The 20,129-nt window shown below is 43.7% G+C and overlaps 1 protein-coding gene across 1 annotated transcript in view; it reads left to right on the top strand.

Annotated features, from left to right (window-relative positions):
- The window catches only part of ST3GAL5 (ST3 beta-galactoside alpha-2,3-sialyltransferase 5), a 32,700-nt gene extending 14,028 nt beyond the window's left edge, over window positions 1-18,672 (top strand). Inside the window, exons 3-6 of the mRNA XM_018573932.1 lie at window positions 5,429-5,772; window positions 12,074-12,260; window positions 15,391-15,549; window positions 18,317-18,672. Coding sequence (XP_018429434.1) covers window positions 5,429-5,772; window positions 12,074-12,260; window positions 15,391-15,549; window positions 18,317-18,601 — 975 coding nt within the window. The 3' untranslated portion in view covers window positions 18,602-18,672. The remainder of the gene's footprint in view (window positions 1-5,428; window positions 5,773-12,073; window positions 12,261-15,390; window positions 15,550-18,316) is intronic.
- The last annotated feature ends 1,457 nt before the right edge of the window (window positions 18,673-20,129 follow it).

Here is a 20,129-nt window from a genome sequence, read left to right as displayed (position 1 = left end):
AAAATTTCATGTCTCTCTTTTTATTTTTTTTTGTTTTTTTTTTTTTGGTCAATGCATTTGAAACTGATCTTCGATTTGACTCCATTACCTACTAGAAAATCAAAATCAAATTTAGTTTAAATAAAATTCTACTGGTGTATGGCCAACTTAAAAGATTAAATCCAACAAGCTAAACAGTGTGGATATCCGAATCTCCTCTGTAAATTTTTCGGCCTAGGTTCTTTGACAAAAGTCGAGCCGGTAGATTTCCCTCGATTCCCGTGAATTGGCTGGATTGATAAGAGTTCATGGCCAGCTTAACACATCACTGCTACTACGGTAGTATGTAAATGCTGTTTCGTTCTGTATATACTTAGCAATTATGTGTACATTGGGCAGCCATATTACATATAGCATGCATATAACATATATGCATAGGGTCTGCCTGCTTGGCAATAATAGACTCCTTGTAGTCTCTAATGATGTGACGTACGCACTCTATTTCAGCCAGGGAGTATGTGACCTTTGCCTAGGTCACATGAGGTTTAGGTCACATGAGTTCCAAAAATATTTAATTTTCTTCCTCAATCCTTGTTTCTACCACACAAAAAAACCCATAAATAATGTCAAGTTAGGTGACGTTTTTTTCTACTTTCTTGTATGTAGGATTTGCATCTCCCGGTAATTCAGGGCAGGCTTCTTATTAAAGTGGAACTTCACCCTTATCTTACAAATGACAGCAAGGGCACCTTTAAAAATGTTTAGTAATGGCAATCTACAAAGATGATTGCTTGATTTTTATTCTTTGCATTATGTCCTCCCCATTCTTCTCATGGTGACCATATTCAGTATGGGCCGATTACTCCATCTCCCTTTTACTTTCTGTGCTTCCTGGAACATGTGACAGTGCACACCATCTGGGGGGGGGGGGGGGGGAAATGGACATTTCAGGAGATTTTACAGTTTACAGATGAGATTTCCCATGAGGGCACTGGTGATGTAACCTTCCAGTGCCTCACTCAACCAAGAAGTGAAAAAACGGTAAATAATATTTGTTTAGTTAATGAATGTAAGATGATTTCATATCAGCAGAGCTGCATGCTGGTGTGACTTGTGAAAGGTGGTAAAGGTCCGCTTTAAGGATGGGGGGGAGAGCCATATGTAGATGGAAGTGCATTGCTTGGAGAAGCTTCATTTTGTACTGCAGGCAGAAACCAAGTTTGGCATAGTATTGTCAAATTGTTTGAAGTAGTTAAAACTAGACATAATGCAGAAGCCTTTACTTTTCATATGTATCACTTAAGTTTGTTTTTGCCCAAGACTCTTCTTTGTTAATAGTCCGGCAGAACTGGGGACATGGTGCAAAGATTCTTAAAAGACAGACACCAGTCGGTAATTCATCCTTTTGGTCTCCGCCCAAACCAGAACATTTGTTCTACGTGGACTAGCTCTGTGATTGTACTACTTTCTTAATGCAAGTTTACTTTTATGACTCACTGCAGAAAATGAAACTTTTCTGATTTAGACACTATGGAGATTTTATAACAACAGGAGTTGCTTTTCCATAAAGCCCATTTCTGGGCAAACAAAAAAGTACCCTTGCAGTGCGGCCCCCCCTCACTGCAAGAGTTAAAAGAGAACTATGGGATAAGTGTTTTTCCCCATAGTTCTCTTTAGGGTCAAGGTAGGACATATACTAGTCTCCTCCCGTGACCCAAAGCTCAGTATATAGCGAGCTATTGCTAGCCATATACTGAGAGTGGCACAGCCGGGACGGATCCCGGCAATACTGTCTGGATCCACACAGCAGGTGGATGCCTATCTAGAGGTAGAGCCAGCTGTGCCCGACCCCTTCCCCGTTCGTTCCTCCTGTCAGCACGGAGGATCGGAGAGGCGAGGGGGGAAATCTCTGCGGGGAGTGGTGACTAACAGTCACCGCTCACTGCAGGAAAGTGAGCGGATCGGTGCATGTTTCTGCTCACTTAACGATCGATAGAGCTGACCTGTGACAGCTTCTTTGTCACATGTCGGCTCTAACTATGAGGATGAGTGGAAATCACTCACCTCATAGTTCTCCTTTAAGTGTTTGTTTTTATCTAGGGGCTGGAGTAAAGCTGTTTTACTTACTTGATCCCCGCACCCTCCCAACTGCTAGACTGGTCTCTGCAGACTCCTAATCTCTGGACCCCAGCAGTCTAAGGGCGTCTGATGTCACCACAGCTAATGAAGGTTACATAGATCTGCATTAGATGCAAGGACACCAACGGACATTGCACCAGCTAGAGTAGAGGGGGGAATAGAAGAGAGTGGTGACTGCTGGGTGGAGCAGGAATCCGATAAGTAAATCTACCTTATCCAGCGCCTAGACAACAACAAGCAACGTATGAATCTGATCGGTGGCTTTGAGGGGGAAAAAAAACTTCTAGTTCTTAGAACATGTTAATGGATAAGCTACTATGGGGTATCTGGATCTGCCTTTGAATGCTGTTTGCCACTTGGAGCAGGGATGTTCTCGTTTCACAGAGATAAATAATTGGAGGTCCCCTGACCACCATTGACAAAATCAGCTGCTCTGAAGATCTTGAATCTTCTCTACTGGCTTGATTACAGATCTAGGTTTCGAGTGCAGTCTTGGTACAGAGGATCCTTCCTTCTCAGTATCCTCTTCCTCCACCCCTACAAACATCTCCCCATCCCCATGTGACATCTCCTTTCTGCCCCCAACCTTATTTTCTCAACAAAAGGAGGACACTGAGCCATTGGTCTGTGGGATTCCACATTACCACATTCATAAAAACCACATTTTTATGTAAAATGCAGAGGACATCTAGTTTGTGCATCCAGATGGCCCTGCTGACCTAGAGACGCTACCAGGCTAGCACCGGGAAACTTCTCCATGACCGCTGCATTGGATAATGTCACATTATAGATCTCATGACTAATCATGGTATGCATGGATGTGTCCCTGTATTGACCTAGTAGCAGCTCTACAGAATCATCTAAAGCACACTGCTTTATTTAATTAATTCAGGGTAAGTATTATTCTGGGAATGATAGAGGTGGCCCTGCTGTGACCCCTGGTCCTCCTCTACTCTATGTGTAGGAGCTCTGCTAGAGGAGCAAGAAGTGTTTTTCCAGAATGTATTACAATGGTTCAGCTGGCAAGGAATGTTAAGCAGACACTTGCAGGAGTCTGTTACACAATACTAGATTTCAATATAAGTGTCAAAAGCCAAAAACGCAGGGGAGAGAGAATAACTAACTGATACATCAATGCAGCCTGAATCAACGCCAGCAAAAATAAAAATTCTCTAGTGATAAACGGCTTTCTGATAAGAAATGGTCTGGGTTTTACAGTTAAGGCTTCTTTTCAGAAATGATTATGTGCATTTAGAATATAAAACGTTTGTTATATTCCAGACAGCCAAGTGTGGCGTATCATGTCACAGTACTCCTTCCACCGTATAGTGTAGGATCTAAAGTGCAACTGCAATCTGACAGCTAAATGATAAAGTACGTGAATGTGAACCCATTAACCTGGCAAAGATAATTGGAATTCTGTTCAATCAATCTTGTGATTCACATACTGCTGTTACAACCAGACAGTGGCCCCACTATTCAGATCCTGCATGCCTGCAGGTTTCTGTGTCATCTACTTGCTTCCAGCCTGTTCATTGGATGATGAATGAGTATCACCCCACCAGTGAGGTCCTTCTGTCCACTCCTTCTTTTTAGAACCCTCTTAAACCCCTCTTCCAAGTTATTATAATTACACAGTTTGCGCAGCGCTTTACAATATAAGGAAGACATTGCAATCACAACACAATGCAAGACAAGATGGTAAGGAGTGCCCTGCCCGTGAGGGCTTACAATCTAAAAGAGTGGGGCAAGTGATGCATTAGGAGGTTTTCAGTGATCTCAGGAGTTTCTCAGTTATCTGGCACCCACAAGGATCAGTAGTTGCCAGATAACTGTAGTTTCTGGTTGCTTGAGAGTTAATAGTAACTCTCAAGCAACCATCCCCCCAGAGCTAGTTTCTGTAGCCAACAGGTGAATATAAGCAGCCCGGAGCAATAGCCAGACTGCTATTGGCTATTTCAAATTGCAATAGCAGGCTGGCAATTGATGCCCTGCCCAATGAGCAGAGGAGCGGCTCTCTCAGGTCCACTCTTCTGCTCAGTGGATAGGAACAATAGCCAGCCATCTATTGCAATTTGAAATAGCCAATAGCAGGCTGGCTATTGAAACCCCCGCCAACTGAGCAGAGGAGCGGACCTGAAAAAGTTGAAACCCCCGCCCACCATGCAGAGGAGGAACACTAAGAAAGTTCTCTCTCAGGTCCGCCCCTTTGCTCAGTGGGTGGGGTTCCAATAGCCCAATAGCTATTGGCTATTGCAATAACAGGCTGGCTATTAAAACCCCACCCCCGAAGCAGAGAAGCATACCTGAGAAAGAAAGTTCTCTCTTAGGTTCGCTCCTCTGCTCAGTGGGTGGGCACAATAGCCAGTCGGCTATTGGCTATTGCAATAGCCGGCTGGCTATTTCTCTCCATTTACATTCTGCTGTCGACCATGGAATCTAGCCACCGACCGGCAGCAAGATGTAAACAAAGAATTTCATTAGCAGCTAAATACATTTAGTTGCTAACAAAAATTTTTTAGTGTGCACCAAGCAATCAACATTTATTTAATGTGCATCAAGCCACTAACAAAAAGAAAATCGAGGATATATTATTTTTTTCCTGACCCTCTCCTTTTCCCTCCTTCTTCCTTCATTCTTTTTTGTCTTCCTGTTTTTTCGCTTCTGTCATCCTTTTCTTTTTTTTCTTTTCTTGTTGTTTTTTGTTGTACTATGTTTACAATTCAGTTATAGAGTATTGTGTGCTACTACTTCTTCACCTCCAATGCTTGTTGTTTGACTTTGACAGGTCGGGATGGCCCTTTAGGCCTTGTTCACACCAAGCGCGGAGCAGGTCCAGAGCAGAGCAGGTGCAGACCGGATGAAAACTGCGTCCAATGTATTCCTATGGTATTTTTAGCTCCAGTTCACATCGCAGCGTGCAGGTCCAGAGCAGGTAAAAAAACTGCAGCAAGCCCTATTTTACCTGCTCTGGATCTGCAAACGTATCAAAAACGCATGCAAATGCCTGGAACGCACTGAAAGCCCATGTTAAACTAAAAAAAAAGCCAAAAACGCATCTAAAAGACTAGCGTGCGTGTGCAGAAACCTGACCGGATCTGCTCTGCGTGTGAACAAGGCCTAAGGCATCTCGGTTGAAACTTTACTAGCACACTTTTTGTTCTTTGTATGTTGATCGTTTTTGCCTACTTTTACTTTTATTCTCAGCCTCGTTATATACGACCTTTGTTTCTGAAAAAGCTCAATAAACTTTATTGACTGTAAAACATCCACAGTGTAGAAAGTTATAACTGTTTTTTTCCCCCCACAGAGAGCCCACACATTTGCCAAGAATGTGGTGGAAGCAAAATGTCGGCCAGGCTTTGCCAGAACAGAGATGAAACGATTGTTTTCCAACAAGTACAGCAGGGAACTGCTCAGCTTTGTCAAGAAAAACACATACTTCAATGAATCCTTTTACCAGTACGGCCCTCCTTTTGGATTTCGCCAGTACCTTAAAGAACTCAATGAGATCTTGGACATGATGTCGGAAGATGACCTTCCCAAGAATTTAAAACACAAAAAATGCAAACGCTGTATTGTCCTAGGGAGTGGGGGAATCCTGCATGGTCTGGAGCTTGGACACATAGTTGATCAGTTTGATCTTGTAATCAGGTAAATTGATTGAATGTTATTTCATTCAATGGAGGTTACAATCCAAGGTTTCTACCACAGTCACACATGCTGAGACCAGTTTAAGAGAATATGTCTGTGAAGATTCTCATTCATCCAGGTCATAGTATATCTGTAAAAAGTAAGTCGAGGCAACTGGACTGGCTGTATTTTACTTGAAGACGTTTCACTGGTCATCCAACCAGCTTTCTCAATTCAGAATGACGTGTACAGAGAGTTTTTGTACAAGTCATTCTGGATTGAGAAAGCTGGTTGGATGACCAGTGAAACGTCTTCAAGAAAAATACAGCAAGTCCAGTTTCCTTGACTTATTTGTTACAGATATAGTTTAGGAGAAGTCCATTTAACCCACCGGTACGTGAAAGTAGGACTATGGGCAAAATGCAATAATCAAACTAAATGACACTGCATACTTTCTGTATCTTTAACATTATCTAACAAGAACCTACTGGTCCTGCTGATGAATAGCACTTCCTCTGACAAGGTGACAACACTAAATAGCCTGCAGTGAGTTCACTGCAGCATTGTCACCCTGTCCAACTCCTGTAGCTATTAGAGCTCCGGGGCTCTGCAAGTATACTAAAAAGAAGCGTTTTCAGTGCTGTTGCCACTGAGAACAATTTTTACAGTCAGTGCAGAGCACGTTCAGTCCCCCCCAAGCATTGTGATTGACAGCACAAGGGAGAAGAGTGAGCTGAAAGCACACTCTTTCTGAAAGCTCACTCAATTCCTGCAGACGCTGAAAGCACAACATCTGCAGGAATTGAGCCCTGGACTCCTCTCAGCTCTGTCGCTGTGAGAAGGCCTTCAGACCCTCTGATGATGTTACAGGGGCTAATAATGGAGGTTTCGAGGTAATTAACAAAAACAGACAAACATTGGTTGGATATTTATGGTGAAAAAAAATAATATGTACATAGAGAGACATTAAAGGAAATTTACAGACTTTAGGCCTTGTTCACACCAAATGCAGAGCAGATCCGGTCAGGTTTCTGCACACGCAGTGCAGTGGATTGTGCCGCGTTTTTGATGTGTTTTTGATGCGTTCCAGGTCGTTTTTGGTTAAAAAAAAAAAATTGAAGTTTAACATGGGCTTTCAGGCACTTGCATGCGTTTTTGATGCGCTTCAGAGCAGATCCAGAGCAGGTAAAATAGGGCTTGCCGCAGTTTTTTCACCTGCTCTGGATCTGCACGCTGCGATGTGAACTGGAGCTCAAAATACCATAGGAATACATTGGACGCAGTTTTCATCCGGTCTGCACCTGCTCTGTTCTGGATCTGCTCCGCCCTTGGTGTGAACAAGGCCTTAAACTTAAACTAAGTCACCTCCGAGTCAGTAACCTTTTACATGTTTAATGTTTTGTGTGCTGTTTAATGCTTTTATGTGATGTATAATTTCATTTGAACTTTTACACAATGGTGTTATGCATTACGGCTTCTTCTTACAATGCTAACCTATGAGTCAGCTGACTCCATGAAAACAATGCCACCGCCCCCCCCTGTGTGTGCAACAGATATTGAAAGAGCTCAAATAATTGCACCAAGCCAATGAGCGTTCCAGCCGGTGGCTAATCTACAAGTTCAATCTGTATTGAATACAATAGCAGAATTATGAAATGGCAAGTTTGTTAAAAAATGTCACATTTTATGAGCCATCAAAAAAATATGGTTTTATGGTAATCATAACATAAAATATTCAATAACTGAAAACACATTGGGGGGAATTTATCAAAACTTGAGCAGACAAAATCTGGAGCAGATTTGCACTGCAGCCAATCAGCTTCTCTCTATCATTTTCAAATCTTACCTGAGCAAACTGAAGAGAGACGCTGATTGGTTGCTATGGGCAACTGCTCCAGATTCTGTTTGCTCCATTATTGATAAATTCCCCTCATTGTACTTTCCCTTGAATACATTAGCCACCATAGTGACCCACCCAACCTATTTTTGTCTAGCAACATTGTTCTTCTCTCTTGCCGAGTCACTGTACTTGTAAGATAGCTGTAGGCTGGAACAGTCTTTTAAATTTCAAAGTGTGTTCCCTTGTTTATTTTAATCGGTTATTTTTACCAGGAACTGCCCCCGCTTCTCAGAAATGATCTGTCTTTCACACTTTTGGGGCCGAAAGCCTCAAACAGTTTCATGGCATTTAAAGGTGCCGATAGACTTGTGTTTGGTTTCACAAACTCCCATGTCTTCATATCTTCCGTCCATTTGTTTGGCTAGCAGTTATGGGGATATAAGGCAGAGCCAAAAGTGAGATAAAGGTTTGTCCTTAACAGTGTGTAGATACCAGAATTGGATCAGAGAAAGACATCCTGCACCAGGAATAGTGCAGTAAAAGCAACTTTCAAACTTGTGGACAAGCTTGACCAGGTTTTATTCTTGGTAATGCTTTCTTTAGGGTAGGGATGGGAAACCTCGCCACTCCAGCTGTGGTGAAACCACAAATCCCATCATGCTTCTGGGGGCCATGTCTGTGGCTGTCAGAGTCTTACAATGCCTCAAGGGACTTGTAGTTCCACCACAGCTAGAGTACCGAGATTGAGACATCATATCTTAGCTTTACTGTGTCTGGTTGCAGACTCAAGCCTTTTTGGGGGTTTACAATGTTTTTTTTCAAGCTGGTAAAAAGACATGGGACTGTATGTGACATATGTTTATATTAACTTATACTCTAAATAAATAATCACTCGACACTCTATTAATTTAATTGGCAGCGGCATTTTTATTGGATAAATATTAAATCATACTCTAATAACCAATCTTAATAATCAACCAATAACTCTTATACTTCCACCATATTGCCCCGTTTTCGAAACTCAAGCAATATATTAATCAAGGGAATAGTCCCCCTCTCCTGAGGTGACAAACCACATAAAAATACCGCGACTAGGGAGGGAGGGAGGGAAGCTTCAAAACGGGATTCCAACTGGATGATTTTAATCATATCGGCACCTCCTTATATACGGCATAAATCCCAACTGCCATCCATTCTCGTGGCGATGTTTTCCCGCCAAAATAAAGTTTTTTCCCGGCGAAAAATTCCGCCGTTGGAAACTCTTAAAGAGGCAGTGCACTAAAATACAAAAAACTGGGAAAAACACCAAAAAATGCATCTAACCTAAAGTCCCCACATTCCCATGAAAATGGGCATCTAATGGATGCCATTTATACAATCTCTGTAGATCTGGATTAGTCCCTTGCTTTGGTAGACTTTGGTATTGGTCTGTGCAGGTTGCCTGTCTTTTGTCCCTTGGTCTGGTGCTTTGATGATTGGAAAACTTTGTTTGACTACTAAGGTTAGTCAATGGAGTAAAACCCCAGCCCATACACCAGGGCTGCTCAAGTTTCTCATGGCCCCCCCTAACAGTCCTTGTTTTTCAGTTCTCTCCATAAGCTTATAGTTAGCGTTATTCTCTTACATAGTTTGCTAATTAAAGCCGTTGTCCCCTGACCTAGTAGAGGGAAAGACAACCATGAACATCTCATCTCCCCAAGAGTAAAATGCACTGTATAGTATACCTATTTGCCTCATTGCAGTCAAACGTGATAGTGACCCACCCAACCTCTTTCATTTCTTGTCCAGCACTGCAACATTGTTCTTCACACTTGCCAAGTCATTGTACTTGTAAGATCACTGTAGCCTGGATCAGTCTTTTAACCTTTAATGTGTGCTTCCGTGTTTGTTTTAATAGTCTGTTTTTACTAGGAAATGCCTACTGCTCTTCTCCATTCTGGAATAATCATTCTTTCACACTTTGGGCATGTTAGCAGACCTTGAGAACCAGAGCTAAGCACCACCATCAAAGACTACTATGATATTGACTGCTAGACTGTAAGCTGTGGGAATTTTTGGTGTGACCCACTTGCATATTTTGTGAGTATTTGGCCAAGGCTAGTTGTGGTTTTGCTCCTGTTGTCCTATACCTGTTGTGACAGGACAGTGCCATGTCACTATGGTGATTGGTGTGTTTGGTGCCCTGGACTCTCGGACAGAGGCGCTGAGAGGGTCCGGAAAACATATAGTGTTACAGGGAAGGAGCTGGGTTTCCAGTTCTTTCCAGGTTTTCTGGAGTATATCTGGGTCAGGCCAGGCTGTCCAGGTGGCTGATAACAGCCCTATTTAGGCTGGGTTCACACCTAGGCGTATTGAATATGAGCGTTTCGTGTTGCGCGTTTTAAACACGATTTGCGGTTTTAAAAAACGTGCGACAAACGCACGTTTCCGAGGGCTACCTGGCTGTATCCCAATGGATACGCGTGGCAAATACGCCCCAAAGAAGCTCCTGTACTTCTTTGGGCGTAGGGCGTTTTGTAGCGCGTTCATACGGCCTGTAATACGCCCAGGTGTGAACCATACCCATAGGAAATAATGGGATTTCGGTGTTTGAGCGTTTTGCAGAGCGTAGGAACGCGCTACAAAACGCCCAGGTGTGAACCGGGCCTAAGAGACTGGACAGAGAGGAACCGGGCCTAAGAGACTGGACAGAGAGGAAGAGGCAGTCAGTGGTGCAGGAGTACATGCAGAGCGTGAGAGATTGGGTGCATGTGACGCACGAGACACTGAGCTGGAGTCTGGCTGGTGAGGCCGAGAGGGCCTGTGGCACGTGCGGTGTGTGGGCGAGGCCAGGAGGGTCTGTGGCACACGAGGTGTGTTTGGAAAGGTTGGGGGGACTGTCATCACACAGGGAGGTGTGAAGCTGCTGGGTGTCTGCCCATGAGCAGGCTGAGGCTCTAACCCTGAGGTGGGACATGCTGAGCCAAATCTTGGATGTTGCTGGAAGATACACCCTGTTTATGTTTGTTTGTTTGCTGAAAAGAAGCAATTTAAGTTGTACTGTTTGGAAGAGAATAAAGTTATGTTCCAAAACGGCCTGGCTAAGGATCCTTAAGTACCCTAAAAGTTACACGGTGTTAATTGTCCACAGCTGGTCGTACACAGCTCCAATTGTGACTGATTCCTGTAAATTGGGGAAAGTTGGAGCTATGGGGGGCCCTGTACTATCTGGTTCAACAAATGTCAGTTTAAAAATCAACTGAACTGGGTAGAAATTCTTGGCTGAACAATGAGTCCCATGAGATGCAGGCAGTCCCTGTTTGGGTATTCAAGCAGCCATGGGTGCTTCTGCTACAGGAATACAAGGCACACTGTCGAGCGTAGATGGAAGAATCAAGACATTTTCTCTCATGGACTGAGTGAGTGAAAAATGAAAACTAAGCATGTATAGCTAGCCATCGTTTTGAATGAAAATGTGATGGAGACCATGCGAAGTGGTGAATTTTACATTTGTCTGCTTAGAACAGGATAGACTTTTCTCTCCCAGGTCCAGGAGAAAATCACTCTGCCTCATAGTTCTAGCCGACCTGCATGGATTCCCCCTCCCCGCTCCGATCCTCCAGCGCTGACTGGCAGAACAGACGGGGGAGGGGGCGGTTACAGCTGGCTCTGCCTCTAGATAGGCAGAGCAAGCTGTCACTCACGCAGCTGGGTGGATCCAGACAGTAATGTCGGGATCCGTCCCGGCTGCGGTGTCTCAGTATACCGCAAGCTGTAGCTCGCGGTATATACTGAGCTTTGGGTCACGGGAGGGCGCTGGTTTATGTCCTCCCGTTACCCTTAGGAGAACTATGGGGAAAAACACTCACCCCATAGTTCTCCTTTAATATCCGTTTCTATTTAACCTCTAGATACAAAATTCTTCTGTCTGTCCCACAATCCATCCACTTGGATGACCATCTCTTTATCACCTTCTTTTTACTTATTTCACCCTACTCCTCCCTGTATCTCTCAATCTCTCTATTTGTGGGTCCATTTTTGGTTTGTTGACATGGGTTTCCTCCCACATCATGAAATCTTGTAGGTTGTAAGTTCTCACGAGCAGGGTCCTTCTACTCCTTTGTATGGTAATGTTTTGTAATTGTACTGTCTCCCCATATATTGTAAAGTGCTGGATAAACTGTTGGCGCTATATAAATCCTTTATAATAATAATACTGGTAATTTATTTGGAACCTTATGAAACTTGTCCTCTATATGTGTGTAATGATGATTATGCGTGTGGTAGACATATTGATTTGATCATTTCTTAGGGGGCAGAGACTGATGCAAATGCTTCATTGTACTCCATAAATCTTGGCATAATATTTTAGCACTTCATAAACTCAGGAACTGGATGATGTATCTAACCCAGCGTCAGATATTCTAGAAACAATTTCCTTTTCTTGTATCGAGAATTTGATATAATGCCAGCAAACCTGTTCATTGTCTTTCTTTATCTTAGACTAAACAACGCTCCAGTAGTCGGATATGAGCGGGACGTTGGAAATAAAACCACCATCAGGATGACGTATCCCGAGGGGGCCCCGGTCTCTGAGCAGGAGTATTTCGGTAACAGCCTGTTCGTCACTGTCCTCTTCAAACACGTGGACTTCCTATGGCTGCAGGCCATGCTGAAGAACGAGACGCTGGTGGGTCAGCTATGTTTCAAGCGGATATGTTTCAGGGATTGTTGTAAAACTATAAATATTCTGCGCTCCTGGTGATAATACAGATAAGAAAAAAAAAAAACCTTTTAATAGCTGCTGTAAAGATATAAAGATCTATTAACTAAATACATGTTATAACTAGAAATGTGTAAATGATGTATAGAGTGATTAAATAAGATATACATAACACGCAGGGGTGGACAAATGAACATGGAATTCAGGAGCCCATCTGTGGTTTTAGCAGAAATATAAATTGACAATAACGAGAGAAAACCCGAAAAGTTGGGCGGCAGCTGTAATGTTTTAGGAGCATTGGCTACCTGGCTCCTGGGATTTCCAGCCCTGAAATAACATTTATTTACTATGTAACTATGTAACTTTGTAACATTTATAGTCCCAAGTAGGGATGCACTGATACCGATACCAGTATCGGTGCCGATGCCGAGTATTTGGGTGGGTACTGGGCCAAATGCTTCGATGCCTACCCCGATACTTCCGGTATCAGGAAGCTGGGCAGCGAATCATTACATGCTGCTCGGCTTCCTGTTTGGTCAGGGAGCATGGAGCCGAATCCCCAGCCAATCAGGAAGCCAGGCAGCATGTAATAACTCGCTGCCCGGCTTTCTAATTGGTCTGGAAGCTGGCCAATAAGGAGCCGGGCGCCATGTAATGACGTGGCGCCCGGCTTTCTGATTGGCTGGAAAGCCTGCTTCATGCTCTCTCTTCACCTCATGATGAGAGAGCATGGAGCCGGCATCCCGGCCAAGCAGGAAGCCGGGCAACGCGTCATTACACGGGGCCTGTCTTCCTGATTGGCCAGAAAGCCGGCTTCATGCTTTCTCGTCACCTAGTGACGAGAAGCATGGGGGCGGCTTCCTGCTAATCGGGAAGCCGGGTGGCGAGTCTTGACACACTGCCCGGCTTCCCGGCTAATCAGGAAGCCAGGTGGTGAGTCATTACATGCCACCTAGCTTCCTTAATGGGACTTCCGGTATTGGTATTCAGTATAGGCGAGTAGCGAAAAAAATATATCGGTACTCGTACTCGGTACTGAAATACCGGTATCGGTGCATCCCTAGTCCCAAGGATGAGGTAAATGACCACATGCTCTTCCACAAAGAAATGTCCATACAAATCTAAAGTAGGTCTAGAGGCACTCAAGGGTCCTCCTCTATGTTGCTATGTGTGGCAGTGGATGAGGTCCAGTACCGGGTTTGGCAATCGGTGGAACAAACCGGCCGCATGTCTGCTTTGCAGCGGAATAACTGATCTTCTAGTACAGGCAAGGGTAAGAAACATCTGGATTGAGGCTCCAGGGAGTTTTGTTCAGCCATTGCCGTGACTAACGGGTTTTCAAAGCTGCTGCTGAGCTTGCAGGTGCATTCATCTAAAACAATCATCCCTAGAAAGGATTACATAAGCACAGCCAGTGATTTGGTCATATGCCAGATGTGATTCTTTTTGTTCTTGGAAAATAAGCTTTGTGCAGCAATTTGTCCTATAAATACAATTTCCTTCTTTTGAAATGCGGGCTGTGTGGGTGACACTTCCTTTTTTCTTTTTTTTTTTTACAAAGCACATTTTTATTTGTGTACCAAACTTGTAAACAGCATCGGTGAGTTAAGAGCGCACAGTATACTGTAGAGATTGAGGGTAGGGTAGGTAGTCTGTACATGGGAAGTAGTCTCCTCCCAAAAAAAGTTTCAGTGCATTACGATTGTTCAAGGCTTAAAGAAGAACTCCGGGAATTTAAAAAACTTACCTTTGCAGTGGAGCTACCCCCGCACTGCAAGGGTTAACTGCTCGTTTTGTCTAAGGGGGTCAAATAAAACAAATATATTTTCACCTGATCCTCGGTCCTCCAACAGTCAGCATTCACCTCTCTCTCTGCTCCAGCTGTCGAATCTCCCTTGGCGTCCTCACGTCTAATGTTGGACCTGCATAAGACGTGATGATATCACATACAGGGGCGATGAGGCTGCGGGGACCAATCTAGCAGTCCAAAGGAAGTCAGTGGGCCTGAGAATCGGGCAAGTAAATCTGTTTTATTTGAGCCCTTTAACAAAATGAGCACTTAACCCATAAGTCCCGGGGTAGAGTTCTTCTTTAATCTAGTTCCTTGTACTTCCAGATTAGCGTGAAACCGGCGTGACAGACTTCGCTGGGATAAAGCTTCTCAGATGGTCACCATGTAGGCAGTTGCAGCTGCTTAAAGGGTTAGTTCACCTTTCTGCAGTTACAGAAGGCTTCTTAAAGGGTGATTTCACCTTTCTGCAGTTGCAGAAGTCTGCTTAAAGGGTTAGTCCACCCATCCGCAGTTGCAGATGGCGGCCTAAAGAGTTAGTTCGCCTTTCTGCAGCTGCAGAAGGCTGCTTAAAGGGTACGTTCACCTTTCCGAAGTTGCTGAAAACTGCTTAAAGGGTTAGTTCACTTTTCTGCACATTCTTCAAAAAATATCACATGCTTCCATCATCCCCAGCACTTTGCAAAGCTCTGTCCGCATGTTAAAACGCTGCCCCTTTTCCATTACATACCTGTAGGTCCTGAATGCCCAGCCTGTCTGCAAAAATCTCTAGGTGGCTGACTCCCCTCCATCCTGGCTAAACAGCAGGACAGGCCAGAGGTTAGCAGTGCACAGGGGCACAGTTTGAACGGGCTGGGAACAACTGCTAGGGCCACTTCTAACGTCCAGTCCGACCGGGTCAGTGAACAGCATAGATTGAGGAATCCTCACGGCTGGCTATTGAATTCAGAAGCTGTGACACCCATACCATTAATTTTCCACCAGACTTTTTTCTTTTTCTGCTGACAGGGCCACTCATGGCTCTAATTTTGGCTGATTCGCAGGAATCAGTCAAAAGCTGAGTAGTCAATAGCCAGCATTAATTCACCCTGGGCACCCAAGAAATGCTGAGCATGTACAGTCGGTGTACATCAGTGTACAATCGGAAGAAGTGTGCTACCAGGTAAGGCAGAAGCTTTCATGGCAGAAGAGACAAGTACAGTCTATTCTTCAAAAAAAAAAAGCTCACGTGCTTACAATCTAAAAAAACAAACACTTTAATAGCACTTCAAGCGTATTCTCACATTATTCTTTATTTATGTTTTACAGTCTACATGGAACAGATTGTTCTTCTGGAAGAGTGTGACGGAAAAACTCCCACTGAAGTCACATCAGTTACGCATACTGAATCCTCTCATCGTGAAAGAGACGGCATTGGATATCCTGCAGTTTCTTCCTCCCCGGCAGAAATGGTGGGGCTGGGACAAGGTACGTCCTCTGGAGGCATGGGGGCAGCAATACAGGATTACTATATAGTAATACATGACTGATTATAAACCATTATGAGCTTCTATGATAGTACTTTGATCTATGTACATCGGTGAATGACCCCATTTGACTTGCCCTTGTGCTGCATTTCTGCAGTTCAGAGGATAATAATCTGGATAGTGAGCAAGGATGAATTACACATTCCTGTACTTACAGTGCAACGTCTACTTTACCATGGAGAAGGGTTACTTTCCCTTTCAAGTTTTTACTACGTTGTTGCCAAACCAACTGATGACAAGTCTAAAGTACCCCACCCAGGCATTTTTCCCATTGGTTTGTTTGTATAAAGGAGGTAACAATATTAGAATGCCCATATGACACGGTATCTGAATTAGATTGTCTGTATGACAATGGTAGCAGCATTGGATTGTATAATTGATGGTGGTAGCAGCATTATATTGTCTGTATTATGGTGGTAGCAGCATTATATTGTCTGTATTATGGTGGTAGCAGCATTATATTGTCTGTATTATGGTGGTAGCAGCATTATATTGTCTGTATTATGGTGGTAGCAGCATTATATTGTCTGTAGTATGGTGGTAGCAGCATTATATTGTCTGTAGTATGGTGGTAGCAGCATTTGATTATCTGTGTGATAGTTGTTGTGGTATTATACTGTCTGTGTGATAGAGGCATTGCATTGTCTGTATGGTGGTTGTTGTGGCATTATATTGACAGTGTAATGGCGATTGTGGCATAAGCTTGTACGATAGTTGTTGTGGCATAAGACTGTCACTACAATAGTTGTTGTGGCAGTGGACTGTCTGTATGATAGTTGTTGTGGCATTAGACAGTCTAATGCCACAACAACCATCATACAGACAGTCTAATGCCACAACAACCATCATACAGACAGTCTCTAGGATGGTTGTTGTGGCAGTAGACTGTCTCTCTGATAGTTGTTGTGGCAGTACACTGTCTCTAGGTTGGTTGTTGTAGCAGTAGACTGTCTCTATGATAGTTGTTGTGGCAGTAGACTGTCTCTAGGATAGTTGTGGCAGTAGACTGTCTCTAGGATAGGTGTGGCAGTAGACTGTCTCTAGGATGATTGTTGTAGCAGTAGACTGTCTATTGGATGGTTGTTGTGGCAGTAGACTGTCTCATGGATGGTTGTCGTAGCAGTAGACTGTCTCTTGGATGGTTGTTGTAGCAGTAGACTGTCTCTTGGATGGCTGTCGTAGCAGTAGACTGTCTCATGGATGGTTGTTGTAGCAGTAGACTGTCTCTTGGATGGTTGTTGTAGCAGTAGACTGTCTCTTGGATGGTTGTTGTAGCAGTAGACCGTCTCTCTGATAGTTGTTTTGGCAGTAGACTGTCTCTAGGATAGTTGTTTTGGTAGTACACTGTCTCTAGGAGGGTTGTTGTGGCAGTAGACTGTCTCTAGGATAGTTGTTTTGGCAGTAGACTGTCTCTAGGATGGTTGTTGTGGCATTAGACTGACACTAGGATGGTTGTTGTGGCAGTAGACTTGTCACTAGGATGGTTGTTGTAGCATTAGACTGACACTAGGATGGTTGTTGTGGCAGTAGACTGTCTCTAGGATGGTTGTTGTAGCAGTAGACTGTCTCTAGGATGGTTGTTGTAGCAGTAGACTGTCTCTTGGATGGTTGTTGTAGCAGTAGACTGTCTCTTGGATGGTTGTTGTAGCAGTAGACTGTCTCTTGGATGGTTGTTGTAGCAGTAGACCGTCTCTCTGATAGTTGTTTTGGCAGTAGACTGTCTCTAGGATAGTTGTTTTGGTAGTACACTGTCTCTTGGATGGTTGTTGTAGCAGTAGACCGTCTCTCTGATAGTTGTTTTGGCAGTAGACTGTCTCTAGGATAGTTGTTTTGGTAGTACACTGTCTCTAGGAGGGTTGTTGTAGCAGTAGACTGTCTCTAGGATGGTTGTTGTAGCAGTAGACTGTCCCTTGGATGGTTATTGTGGCACTGGATTGTCTGTATGGTGATTGTTGTGGCATTATATTGATTGTATGATGGTGATTGCGGCATTAGCTTGTATGATAGTTGTTGTGCCACTAGACTGTCTCTATGTTAGTTGTTGTAGCAGTAGAATGTCTCTTGGATGGTTGCAGTGGCACTAGACTGTCTCTAGGATGGTTGTTGTAGCAGTAGACTGTCTCTAGGATGGTTGTTGTGGCAGTAGTCTGTCTCTAGGATGGTTGTTGTAGCAGTAGACTGTCTCTAGGATGGTTGTTGTAGCAGTAGACTGTCTCTAGGATGGTTGTTGTGGCAGTAGACTGTCTCTAGGATGGTTGTTGTAGCAGTAGACTGTCTCTAGGATGATTGTTGTGGCAGTAGACTGTCTCTAGGATGATTGTTGTGGCAGTAGACTGTCTCTAGGATGATTGTTGTGGCAGTAGACTGTCTCTAGGATGATTGTTGTGGCAGTAGACTGTCTCTAGGATGGTTGTTGTAGCAGTAGACTGTTCCTTGGATGGTTATTGTGGCACTGGATTGTCTTTATGATTGTTGTTGTGGCATTGTATGATAGTTGTTGCCACTAGGCTGTCTCTAGGATGGTTGTTGTGGCATTTTCTGTATGATGGTTGTTGTGACATTAGATGGTGAGCTCCTTTAGGACAGGGTGAATGGTCCAGTGTTGTCTATAAAGTACTATACAGGATGCTTTCTCTGAATAAAGAAATAAATAGATAATTACAGCCTTTCATTTTATTATTCACTATGTCTTTGTCTTCTCTGTCTAGAATGTCCCCACAATCGGTGCAATCGCTGTGATCTTAGCCACACACCTCTGTGATGAAGTGAGTGTAGCTGGCTTTGGATATGACCTCAGTCAGCCGGACATCCCTCTGCATTATTTCGGAAACCTTTGTATGAACTCCATGAACAGACAGCCGATGCATGACATCACCAAAGAGAGGAAGCTGCTGCAAATGTTGGTACGGGAAGGTGTATTGAAGGACCTTACTGGGGGCATTCACTGTGACTTCTGCCCCTCCCATCAGACAGGGAGAGCACTTCATGTATGATGACCTGGTAATAAGCGGGTGTCTCTTCCACTACCGGTATACTCTGCCTGCTTCCTGTAGCACAACATTGTATGAAAGTGGGCCCTACTCATGCTGTGACCCTCCATCCACTTTAGTGTGACTCCACATGTGGGAGCGATGATGCTGGATCTTGAGGAAATTGATGTGATGCTTCTTGTACCTGAAAATCCTGCAAAAACCAAAATGGAAGCTGATTATTTTTTATTTCTGCAGAGAACGGCACTAGTTATCCTTCGGATTTGCATAAGGTCCTATTTGCTAGATGCTACCCTCAGTGAACACAATGGGTGAGTCCAAGTACAAGAAATGGCTGCAGTAAGACCTAGTAAGGGTGGACATGTGCCGCAGCGGGGGACTCATCTCTATGCCCACCATGCTGTTTTCAGATATTTATTCAATCATGAAGTCGTGTTTGATGGTTCTGGAAGGAAGCCTCTATCATGAGAACATATTGAAACTGTCCATCCCAGGCACACCACAGAAGCCATGTTGGGACCAGAACCATATCACATGATAACATCAACATCTATTTCATCCCAGAACATGGAGGACTGAGGAATATTCGATAGTTTTTATTTAATCCTGTAATGCAAAATAACTTATCAAAAAGTGCTGTATTATTATTTTACTTTTCACAATCTCTAAACTAGTATGCTATGACGTTTGTGATGACGCTGTAACTGTTGAGGACCACTGTCAAAGGGGAACTCCAATCATGACAGAAATGACTAGAGATTAGCAAAACTTATATCCGCTTAGAGGTCAATGTTAGATTACTCCTGCCAATGCTGTTTATTTGGGCCCATGTTGTGTAATAACGTAATCGTTCCATGGCCTGCTATTTCTGAGTGTCATGTGGACATAGTTCCACCATTAGGGTTTTCTCAACATCACCTGCTGGTTATCCTTGGTTTTGCTCCTGGAACAAGAAAATACAATTGCTCTCCTTTGGAAACCACCATATATCTACCTCCAGGCTGCCAAGTACTCCTGTTCTCAATGGGCCCTTTGGTAGATGGGACCCTTCAGGTACCTAATGTATATACTAATCAAATACTGGATTTCCAGTTTCATAGAGCTTTAAAGAATTACCTTTAATGACACTTAAAAGTCTGTGATCGTGAGCCAAGTACATATTTTTGACTTGCTGTAATGGTGAAGATCCACTTCTGCTATTGCAAAGTCATTGACACTCAGATAAGGTAGAGCCAAGGAGCCTTGCAGTATTGCATCTTCAGAAACCAAGATAGAATACAGCAGTGCACCAAAACACAAAAGGCAGATTAATATTTGCTCACACATTCAGCCAAGCTCAATAACAGATTGCAAAGTGTTTAAGAGCATAAAGTGGGAATGAAGAAGAATGATGGGCACCGGGGTTTGTAGTGCAGCTAGCAATTCTTGCTGCCCTATAGTGAGACTCTGTATCCAGCAACGTCACGAGCAGGGACAAAATGCCTATGATCCCACTGTCATTAGGCAGGACAGATCATAGCGGAATGCACAG

This window comes from Nanorana parkeri, unplaced genomic scaffold (assembly GCF_000935625.1).
Source record: "Nanorana parkeri isolate BGI_ZX_2015 unplaced genomic scaffold, ASM93562v1 scaffold2625, whole genome shotgun sequence".
In the NCBI taxonomy this organism is placed as follows: domain Eukaryota; kingdom Metazoa; phylum Chordata; class Amphibia; order Anura; family Dicroglossidae; genus Nanorana; species Nanorana parkeri.
The sequence above is the reverse complement of the archived record's forward strand: the minus strand, read 5'-3'. Positions and strand labels throughout refer to the sequence as shown.